General features: G+C 39.9%; 1 protein-coding gene across 2 annotated transcripts in view; it reads right to left on the reverse strand.

Moving 5' to 3' along the window:
• Nucleotides 1–840: 840 nt before the first annotated feature.
• lzts2a (leucine zipper, putative tumor suppressor 2a) overlaps nt 841–12,173 on the reverse strand; it is a 65,650-nt gene continuing 54,317 nt past the window's right edge. For both annotated transcript variants that reach the window (XM_058795892.1, XM_058795893.1), the window contains 4 exons: nt 6,706–7,239; nt 4,837–5,409; nt 4,465–4,734; nt 841–4,387 (listed from right to left, as the gene is read on the reverse strand). In XM_058795892.1, the coding sequence (XP_058651875.1) occupies nt 3,608–4,387; nt 4,465–4,734; nt 4,837–5,409; nt 6,706–7,212 (2,130 nt within the window). In that variant the 5' untranslated portion in view covers nt 7,213–7,239 and the 3' untranslated portion in view covers nt 841–3,607. The remainder of the gene's footprint in view (nt 4,388–4,464; nt 4,735–4,836; nt 5,410–6,705; nt 7,240–12,173) is intronic.

Genomic DNA, 12,173 nt, shown 5'->3' on the forward strand with positions numbered 1-12,173 from the left:
GAGTTGTGCTTTGGCTATTCTACGCGGAAGAATCGGACTGTTTGAAGTGTACGGGAGTGCCTGACCAAATCAATAAATGATAAAAGAAAGACGGATATATGACAAATACAACAAATATAATTGTTTTAAAATAACATTACAAATGCTTGCCAGTGTGCTGACATTGAAATGAACCATCGAGATTTCATATCAGTTCAGAAAAAAGGTGTAAAATGTTTTAACTCGGCTAGTAGGCTATTTATAGACAAACATACTAGTACTAGTAAAAAGTACTAGTAGTAACTGGATTGGAGTTTGGCATTGTTACCAGCATTTACCAACATTGTTTTGTGAACCCAGTCAATGCTCAGCAAAAGGGATGCTTTGCAAACTAAAGCTGGTGTTGATTCATGTTTTATTACGCACACTGTCGCTTTCCCTTTTTGTTTGCGAACTCTTTTCAGTTAAAGGTTCATTTGTTGTAGTTTCAAGCTACACCTTCCACCAACATTAGGCACCTGTTTACCTTTATTTGATGTAAACACGCATGGAGGAATGACAGAAACATGCAGTTTGCTGCGAAATCTGTTTTGACTAAAATATATTAATATAGGTTCACTGTAGTAATAAGGGTAGGGCACAAAAACGTTTGGAAGATGTATTTATGGTGTACTTGCTCACAATTAAAATTTTGTTCATTTCGAACAAAAATGTTACTTGTGTTATTATACATTAGTTCTTCAACGTGCATTTCTAAACGTTTTATATTTAGCATATGAACAAGTTTAAAGAAAGCTCTAAAAATTGAAAGTAAAATTGTTGACTTGTAAATTTTCAAAAACACCAGACTCAAAATGAGGCAACTTTGTTTAATTAAAAACACATTTTTACAAGAAATATACAACAGGAAAATATACATACATGACTACAAAGACTACAGATTGACAAAGGAAACATACACGAGCACATACATGAGGGAAAAAAGATTAAACGTTAATTTGCTTTGGTCTATTCACAGTGGTTACACCAAGATATTTTGAGTGTGTAAAAACAAATATATTGAATATGTCAATAATATTACAATATGAGGAATATTTACACATGTGTTTTTCATGAGAGTGATTGACATGTCAGGAAGAAATGCACAGGACATTGCCCAGGGGTAAGAGAGCTCTTTTCGTACACTAATAACAAATCTGTGCTACAGAAATGAACCCGACAACACGAGGGATGATAATCTGAGCAGAGTGAGAAAAATATGGCATCATATCTTCTGATTCTCAGGTAGTCGATGGTGAATGTAGATCAAAATGAACAGAAGCGATACAAGACTAGACTAATCATAAACAGTGAACCATTCTGACCAATACGGAAATGAATAATTTGGCTTTGAATTAAAACATTTAAACGATCATTATCACATAAATAAAGTGTCTCTGTTTTACTGTAGGATCATTGAGAGTATATTACACTGTTTTGTAAAAAAAAAAAAGGAAGCACTGAGTGAAAATGTGTACATGTATGTAAATAAGCTGATAAAGATAATATGGAAAATGCATAACAGATTATCTTTGGTTGCGATGGATAAAAAATGTGATTTTGCAGTGAGAGTTCCTCATTTCATAATTTACTTATTTATTTTTTGCTATTAAGTTTCATATGTCTTCCCTGATGTCAAAAAAGCTAGTGTCTCGAGCATGGCCTTGTTGTCAGGCAATGTTCTTGACACTTTTCTACAACATGCTCAAAAATAATGTAATAATACTGCATGTTATGATCAGAGAAGGACATACTAAATGCTCCAAGAGAATATGAAAGCACTAACTACTGTATGAAATACTGTGAAATAATGCTATGGCAAATGACCCCTCTGGACAAAAAGGTGTGAAATATGCAATTCATATTTATTAAACCCACAAAGTTACCTGTGTTACCACAAAATAGCTTGAGGTACTATATATAAAAATATACATTATATATATATATATATATATATATATATTTAATTGTTCCTCTCTTTTTTAAAGAATCTGTTCTGTAAAAACAACAAGTTTATATAGTGTATATCCCTTTAACAAAATGACCACAAACGTTTGATTAGTATTTCTCAGATTGTATGCAAATCTAACATAATATCTATGCATTCATCAACTATGTCGTAACAGAGCAGAACTGGTTGGAAAAAACCAACCAGTTGACCTGTGTGATGCCATAACGTGACTCGACGCCAGACTGTCTGGCCACACAAATGCTACGGTGTCATGCACACATGCTATTCACTCTGTACAGTGTGCATGGCAATACTCACAAAGAAAAGAAAAAATATATCTGCCTCTATATTTGCTAGTTATATCTGCTAATATATCATCTAATTATAAAAATAACACTTCTACATCAGTGATTAGTATCAAATGTAGCGTAAGCAGCAGGGCTGTGAGATGAGAGGTGACAGTTCTTGCTGCATAGTGCCGTAGCTGAGAAGATATGACACAATGTTATTGAGGACTTAACACCAGCACAACTAGAACACCAAGAATGAATGCAAAAAACTGCAGATCCTGTGACTTAACATGAGATGCTCAACAGAGTGCCTCCAAGTCTCTTCCCATCAGTGTTAATGCTGGTACAATGGGCGAGGCAAGTAGTGTGCTCTGTACTATATAGGATATAAGAAACTCCATGAAACCTACATGCTGTGTTTCTTCCCATTGGTTCTTCAATCTCATGGCCATTTCAGTATATTTCGTTGCAGGGACAGTCTTTTCTGATTGTGTGTATGGTGGTATTCGATTAAACTAATTGAAGCTGCCAATTAAGTAATTTAAGTAATCAAATGAATCTCAAATAACTGCATACATCAATATTTGTTGAGAAAATAAAGGCATGTAAAGTATTGAATGGAAATTCGTAATTTTTTTTTATTTTGATATCATTAAACATAAGCCCACCATTGGTCTGCAGTTCGCATCAACCCATTTAGAAATTGGATTTGTCAATCTGCCCAAGGTAGTTCACAAAGGACACATTCTAGCATTCGTTGTATGCTACAAATGTCTTTGGCCATTATGTCGCATCTTGCTGTTTATGTCATCTTACACTTCAAAGTAGTTGCACTTTGAAAATAACATCTTGAGAGCCCTGCATTCTGTACCACTGTGTAGATGCTTTTGAATGGAAAAACACGTCTTTTTTGAAGGTCCCGTGTAAAAAAAATTCAGGTTTCAGGTCAACGGGGGATTAAATGCGATATTTTTTGCATGGCTTTTTTCAGAATTAAGCTAAATTACAGCCCTAGTTGTACTACAGGGGTTTGTCAGGAACAAAGCACCATCTTTGAAGACATCCTTCCCTTCACCAGTGGCATCAATTAACTGCTGTTCACAGTCATTGTACATTCATCTGAAGTCCCTCACAGGTTTCCGAGGCAGGAAGTGATCATAAAGATGTGTAAATACAAACGTTCCATGTTTTACTGGCCTCTGCGGACATCACAACAATAACTTGCCTTGAACATAAGTCTTTCTGAAATAGTGTGGAGAAGCATGCCAAATGTCACTGCAGTGAAGGCCAGTGCTCCTCACACAAGCACAGTGGAAATTCATTTTGCGATGGCAGAGTGAGATGTGGGTTATATTTCAGTGGCAGTGATCTCCTCGAAATGGATCTCATTGCTACGCATGTCAAACTCCTCCATGTCCCTGTTCTCCAGCTCAAGACTAAGTTCCCTCATCACACGTTCTAGGTCTCGGTTTCTGCGGTACATCTGGATGTAGTTCTGCTGCAGCTGCTTCTGGTAACGGATCACCTTGTCTTTCTCCTCCTGCCACACCCTGCGTTCATCCTCAAAGGCCTCCAGCTGGTCCTCACTCCGCCTCCTCTCATACATCAGCTCAGCCCGCAGTCGGTCCACCTGCTGACGGAGACCGTGAAGCACATCCACGCTCTGACGGTGCACTTTCGCTTCATCGCTCTCGTATGCTAGAAACTGCTCTTCACTGCCGTTGTCCCGGAAAGCAGGGCTAATCCCGTGTGCAATTCCTCCACGGCTTTGGGGAAGAGGCAAGCTCATGCACTGGCCCTTAGAAGGAAGAGTTTGGGACGGGGGCACTGCCAGGGCCTCTTTAAGACGGAGGGACTCTTCCTCCAAACGGCCTACCTTCTCCCGCAGGAGCTCCGCTTCGCTTTTACGACGCTGCAGCTCATTCTCGCAAACTTCAAGTTCGAGTGTACGAGTGCGGGCTGTGGCGTGGGCTTCCTGTGAGCGAACCTGGCTAGCTTGAAGCTCAGAACGAGCCTCTCTCAACTGGGCCTTCAGAGCAATAATCTCACTGGCCTTCTGGCCAAGATCAGCCTGTACATCCTTCAGCTGCTGCTTCAGCAGAGAGATCTCACCTGACTTCTGACAGACCTGCAATACAGAGGCATTCAAGTTCATTGAATGTAATTATTGATTATTGCTAGATCTAAATGGCTACGAGGTCTCACCTCCCACTTTGTCTCTTCTAGACGAGGACCTAGCTGAGTCTGCTCCTTCTCAAAAGAGGCACATCTCCTCTCCAATGCCTCCCGTTCCTGCAGCAGTTGGGAGAAGTCCTCTTGCAATTTTTTCTTCTCCTGTTGCAGCTGAAACACCTGCAACTGCAGGATCTGTTGCGCCCGCTGTGCCTTCAGCTGCACCTGCTTCATTTTCGATGCACAGCTCTGCCGAAGGTCCTCCAACTCTTGTTCACAACGTTTCTGTTTCTCCTCATACACCTGCGTGGAAAAGACACATGATTTTACTTGCGTTGTATCCACTGTATCTAACAATTCCCTGTCAAATGGCACTAATAGCTGGTAGAAAACTGTGATTGTCACCTGACAGATGGCTGCCTCATTCTCATCCAGGTTGTCCCTGAGTTGCTGCAGCTCCAGGTCTCTTTCCCTCAGCTTCTCCTCAAGTTCCCGAATGACACCTTCATACCCTTCTCCTGGAGCCGGTGAACGGCCACACGATCCACTGTCTGAGAGGGGCTGGCCACGGCCACTTAAAGACCCCGTGCTCTTACTGGATGATGACCGACCACTGTCAGAGTTAGAGTGTCCGTGGCCACCGCCAGAGCGTGTGGTTTCCATGTGCCCGGTGGGTACCTCGCTCTGTGCCAGGCTGTAACCTGTGCTGCTGTAGGTGGGTAGGCTGGAGAGAGAGTTGCGGCCTGAGTCAGACATAGTGCAGGACTGGCTACTCCGCGCATTGCGCCCCCCACTGTAAGAATTGCGCTTCTCCGTACAGGCCAACCCTGCTCCAGTGCCAGGAAGTAAGAGGTTGAGGCTGCCCTGGCTTTCAGACAGACTGCCCCCTGACCGTGGAGGCAAGTACTGCACGGAGTTCCGATTCTTGGGCACGACAGGCTTAAAGGCAGTGGGACGGATCAGTATCTTCTCCATACTCTGTGAACAAAAGTAAATGGTATTTTAACTAAATACACATGCATTTTAACTAAAACGCTAACTACACTGCTGTTCAAAACTTTGGGGTTGGTAAGATTTTTAATTTTTATGAAGGATATGCTTACCAAGACTGCATTTATTTGATCAAAAATACAGTAAAACAGCAATATTGTGAGATATTATTACAATATAAAGTAACTATTTTGTATTTTAATATATTTTAAAATATAATTTATCCCTGTGATAGAAAAGCTGAATTTTTAGTAACCATTAATCCAGCCTACTCCAGCAACTATCTCTCAAATGGACCATTGACACTCCTAACTGAGATTGTAGATAGAGTGTCAATGGTCCATTTGAGAGATAGGTGGCTGTAATGCACTTATAAGTCTGTGATCCGCCGTAAAGCAAGAAGAAGAAGAAGAAGACGCATCACGCGCCGGCTGTTGTGTGAATGATCTCAGGACAGCTGGACCGTGCAGCGGATCAGAGTTAAAAAACGATATAAATACTGTTCAGTTTCTTGTACAAACCGATCGTTTCATGTCTAAAGACCTCAATGTATCGTCACAAGCCGCAGGGTTTAATTTGGTTTTGTCTGTGTATGTTTTTTTTCTCTCTCAAAGCCGTGAGTACCACTGACTGCCATTATATGACTGACAGACTGCAACGGTTTGAGTTAAAAATCTTCGTTTGTGTTCTACTGAAGAAACAAAGTCCCCTACATCTTGGATGCCCTGGGGGTAAGCAGATAAACATAAAAGTTTCATTTTTGGGTGAACTATCCCTTTAAATGAACTTTTTTGACGCGTTATAAATGTCTTGACTGTCCTTAATGTGTCTTTGCTGAATAATTGTTTTTTTAATAAAAAATCTTGCTGACCCCAAACTTTTGAATGGTAGTGTATCGACAAAATAAACGGCTAAAGCATAAAGCCATCAACAGCAACCACTATTTTGGTAGAAAGTGTAACTGAGGTGCCATTGATTAAATACAGTAAGTGATGGCATATTGACATATTGCAGTGATTAAAGGCTCTCTTCGATCAATGGAAATGAATAGCCAATTAGATGTACTACCCATTGTGTGTAATGAGCATCAGCAAAACTACTGTTCTTTACAGTAAAACAAATGAATGAGACCTTGTCAAAATAACAATTGGCAGAATTTTAAATGGTCTAGTTAAAAACAACAAATGTGTAGCTTGTACTACATTTAAAGCACTCGTGCTTATTCTTGTTTGAGCTGTAAGGTTTTTTCTTTTATGTTTACCTCCCAAACACCCCCAGACTCACCTTTTCCAGCCTGCCTGACACTGGGACAAGTTTGGGAGGAGGGCCACCAATGTTACCATTCATGCCTCTGTTATCAGGAGGCTCTTCGGTATCACTGGACGGGCTGCATGTGGTCACATGATTATCATTCCAGTCGCCCACTGGCTCATCACTCAAATAGCCATAGTTGCCATTGCCAGCAGAGATGAGGGCAGAGGACCTGTTTTTAGGTGGTAGAGGAGGCTGGCTGGTGAGAAGCTGCTCCTGTGAGCTGGCGCTGCGCAGCGTGCCCTCTTGCTGTCTGAAGCAGCTCGTAGCTGGTGTGGGTTTGCGATACTTGGCGCCAAAGTCGCTGACAGCTCGGCAGTGACGCTCCTGGTAGGTACGTCCAGAGATGAGGCTGCTGACGGAGCCCATGTTGCCTGCCGCAGCTACGGTGGGGGAGTGAGACACTGAGCAGCACTGCTGGATGTCAGCGCTGGGTTTGGGGTGATCAGTGGGCACAGGCAGTGCCTGAACTAGAGCCATGGCGAAAACACGCCCAGGACACACACTCTGTGGAGAGAAAAACAGGAAGACAAGGAATTAAGATTACAGTCTAACTGGGCTGAATGTCATGTAACCTTTAAAATGGATCATATAATTTTAGGTCATATAATTGCAAAGTTTTTTATTTCAAACACAAAAGAATCGTGAATCTTTAGACATGGCCACTTGACCAAAGTGTTGCAATTTTTCCCTGTAACTTTACACAATATTTCCACAGAATGAGATCATGGTCTTATTACAGGTTATTGAGGTTAAGTACCTTGAGTCAGCAATCTGTGGTTAAAGATTGCTGACTCAATGCGCCACAATAACTGCCATTTCTACTCTTTTTTTTCCATCCCATTTGAACTGCATGTTGTGATTTGATTTTAAAATTTTTAGTAGTTGGACTTTTTTATATTTGCCGCCACCCAAAAAAAACAAACAAAAAAAACAATTAAAGGGTAATGTTAAAGACTTAGCATATAGATGCAATTTAAACTTATAGTGTTTCTCTTTTCTGAATGTCCCTCACCCTAATACCACCTGTTAATGACCAGCAAATAGCACATCTTGGTTCATGGTTGTAAGCTAAATGAAAGGCAATGGGTTATTTAAATAAAAGGATATGTCATGTCCCACCCCAGTTTTCTGTTTACATAGAAATTTGCTAATTACAGATCCTAGGGCTGTTCATGTATTATTATTATTATTATTATGTAATTATAATGTAAATATAATCAATTAAAAAAATGCTTACAAGGGCAAAATGATAATGGTGCCCTTTGCAGGGATTGAACAGCATCCTTTAAGTTTTGGAACTAGTGGGCACTAACATACTTGTCCATCTCACCAAAGACACTTTGCCTTAATAATGTTCCACTATTACATGTCATAACTGTACAGCCTTTAGTTTGCACAGCATAAAATGAATGAGCTATGTAACAGTTCAATTAAAAACAGATAAGCAAGCATTAGTAGTGAGTTATGTGTTTGTGAATCAGTGTTAAGAGTTTAATTCTCGGATGGGCATTGAGGGGTATATATTTAGCCTGCTGCAGTGTGCTAAGAGCAGTCTGACCATGTGGAATAATCTGCAAAGAGCCTGCCAGTCCAATCAATTACACACCCTCAGTGCACTTCAGAACACACTCCCAATGCACTTCAAAGAGCCACATGCAGGAGGAACACACAGTCTTGAGTCACCAGGAGAGATCAGACCGCCCGACTGCACTCCCATCCCAGTGACCTCTCTGCCACCGGGACAAACAGGCAAAGAGAAAGCCAGTGCTAGTCTGACTCAAACTTCTCATAAGACATTCCTTGTTTTGTTCAATCATCCACATGCAGCCCCCCACATGGCATTTTAGCTGAGGTTTGAATTCTGATGAAGTCAAAGTAGCAGACTTAAGCATGGGAGGACAACGTTTCTGTTGTCTCAACCTTCCCTTCCTATCCGTCATACCATTGTACCATGTACCATTAGTGTCTGTGGGGAAGAATTTATATTTGGGTAATAAACCAATAAACCAATATGGACCTATTTACCCCTAATTATTAATATTTTTCTAACTACTGGAATTGTCCCTAAATCCCTTAATTCACTCCTACAAGTGAATACTCTATCCTGCCAGCAACTTAATAAGAGATGCCTTGTTGTTCCTTCACAACGAAGCACTCTCCAAAACTTTCACCCTATCTGTTCCTCTCCGGTAAAATGAGCTGCCAACCTCCACTGCTGAGATCACTTCTTTCAAGAAGCAGCTGAAGAGACAACCAACTGCATGAGGTTCATCCTGTGATGCTTTTTAAACAGTATTGAAGGAGTTGACCTGAATGCTGACCAGTTGGCTTCTTTTATATTAGTGTATGGTCCAAATATAATAATATAATACAATATAATATAATATATCAATTTAAAAAGTAAAACAAATTATTTTATGTTACATATATTCACCATGGGCCCCCTGGAGTATCTTGAATGCTCTACAGGATAGACACTTATTGTCTAAAAGGTTGGAGGGTTGATTTTGCTCCGTTCCTCTAAATAAATCCAGGTGCATACTGAGATGGCAACGGGAATTTCTCTGTCACAGCTGAGAATGTGGATATTAATATTAATAGCAGAGTACTTGGATAAAACAGTGCTGTGAATGAGATTAAACAGAAAGTTTGAGAAAGAGGAGAAAGAGGGATAGCGTGACTCCCTGAGAGTAACAGTTTCCAGGGCGGCTCTCTGCGAGTGCTTACGCACATAGTTCCACTAACGTGGCTATCAGGTATTTCTGCTTCAGCGCTTCTTATAAAGTATGTTTCTGCAGTCAGTCCAGATCTCTAACTGCACTGTGGCTGTGCTGCAGGGCACAACAATCAGTCCTTAATGCAAATAAACACCAACTATGCCAAAAAACAACAAGCAACTAATTGTACAAAAGTGTTTATACTGGTCAAGGTGCGTGAAGTGTTTGAGGACATTGAGGCTCAACTTACTCTGAGAGGCATTGTGAACAATTATAATTACCTGCTCAAATCTGAATTTCTTGTGTGACTGTGGTTTTCATCACACTGATTCAGTTGTTTCATATCTAAATTGACATAAAATTTTCTACATTTCAACCTGAAGTCAAATTGCACAAAAAAATTACAACCTTGATAAATATCCATTTTCAGAATTTAAAATGTCAGATTCAGAGTGATTTTAGCTGTTCACTAAACAATACATCTGTCACTTGAGGGGAAAACGATTTGGGCTGCAATCTTAGAGTGTGTCCAAGAGCAGAAAAAGACAAGGTCACGTCGTGCTGGAATCACTTCACTCTTTTTAAACTCTCTTCAACTTAATTCCACCCCCTCCTCAAAGCCTTTGTTAAACCCAACCTGCACCATTCCCACCCAGATTCCAACTGTTACCCTAAAGTTACCCCAAAATGAGCTGCATGGCCTCCAAACCACTCACAGAGCCTCAGTACATCCTGCACCTCATACAAACACACTAACCCAAACAGAACCTTGGACATTCTCCCAAAGCCTGTGATGATATAATGAGAAAATCCCCTCAGGATCAGCCCCTTTCAACCCTGTGAACTTCAAACCAGCTGGTCAGAGACCCGTCCCCAGCTGAATGACCCCCAGATATCTCTCCTCAGTTCCTCCTCATTGCATTCTGAGATCTCAAAGGCTAATTATGTTGCGCTCCTCCATCTCTGCTGAGGTTACTGAAATTCCTCTTCCATATAAGCTCCCTCCAACCCCTAACCAGCCATGTGTGAAAACTATTCACTTTGGTTTTGCTTTGTTATATATCGTCTAATCTGTTGAAACTTAAACATGATTTTGTGAAATAATTTATTTAAAAAGTGTGTTCATACTGCTCGTCTTTAAAAATGCCACTTTGATATTTTATCTAATTCGATGAAAAATATAATTTACGACATAACACCTTTCTAAAAAATAAATAAATATATGCAACTATATATTTTCATGTATGAATATTATCTGGACAATATTTAGTTTCTTTCCACAATTAGAATAGTTAGAAACATAAAACTGGCTGTTAACAACATTAAATAATTGTGATTTATATTATGATTTCTGACTAGCCTTTAGAAAGCAGCACAACACTGTCAAATTCTGTAAATACCTATTTTATATTATGTATTATATTATTTAAACATCATATTGCATTATGCATGTTTAATTTTGTATTTTTTATTTATTTATGTATTATTTACCAGGCTTTTTATATTTTCAGTTTTCATTTTAATTTTAGTAATTTTGTTATGTGCTTTTGTAATTTTATATAATATAATATAATATAATATAATATAATATAATATAATATAATATAATATAATATAATATAATATAATATAATATAATATATAATATAATATAATATAATATAATATCCAAATGCATCCCTCTCACTCTCGCTCAGTCTTTGATCTCTCCTGTCTCGACAGTGAGAGAATAGTGCATCTCTCTGCAGCAGGTGTTTCTAATCAAATTCCACAGTGAGGTGGCTGGTGGCTGAAATCTCGTTATGATAAGTCTTAATAGCGCCTCTGCCGCCGGAAAGGATTAGCGGCGAGGTGTGAATCCTCTGGGAATCACAGAGCTCCTCTGGAGTCTGAAGCAGAATAGGATGGAATGCCAGCATTGAGCCTGGAACCCAGCAGCGCTCCAAATCTCCGGGCAGAAATCCCTAAACCCTTAATCACATTTGGTCTCTGTTTGGTTCAAGTGTAGTTGCAGGGGTAGGATATTTGATGTGTGTGAAGATCCCGATCAAAGTCTCTTCCCATGGAGACGTTAGACATGACATTGTGGCATCCAACACCAAAGCCTTTGTTCTGATAACGGCAGGCTTTTTCCCAGAAGAGGCCAAGTGAATTAGCTAATTTAAGATTTTTATGTCATGCAAATCTGTCAAAACAAGACCATGTTCAAAGTACCCCAGACAAAACGTAAGAAACATTACGTTGCATAACCCTCGCAGGCACATGAACATCCAGAGAAACACAGGAAACTAAAGAGAAGTGGAAGCAGCACAAAGGAAATGCTGACCTCATCTACCAGCTCATCTGACTGTAGCAAATGCAACCACACATGCTCATTAACTCTGTGTGTGTGCTCCCCAAAAATAGAGTGGACAAAAGTACATGCTTGGATAAATATGGCCCATGAAAAGTAGACAATTAATCCACAAGAATGACTCCTTGTGCTCTAAATAGGGAAAAGTGAGAGCTGCATAGTCTCTGTGCACTCAAGTAATAACCATAAAGTGATCCATGAAACTTATGATATTGTGTTTACTGATTATGAGGCCTCCGGCGGAACAGGAACATCTGAGGACTGAAGCAGTCAACTGTGTTTATTTACATTCTTAAGGGATCTTTGTGCCCTGATGACCTTCTAGTCTTTCTCATTAGTCACTCTATCCATTCCTTTAGTTTCTTATA

This window comes from Onychostoma macrolepis, chromosome 13, assembly GCF_012432095.1.
Source record: "Onychostoma macrolepis isolate SWU-2019 chromosome 13, ASM1243209v1, whole genome shotgun sequence".
In the NCBI taxonomy this organism is placed as follows: domain Eukaryota; kingdom Metazoa; phylum Chordata; class Actinopteri; order Cypriniformes; family Cyprinidae; genus Onychostoma; species Onychostoma macrolepis.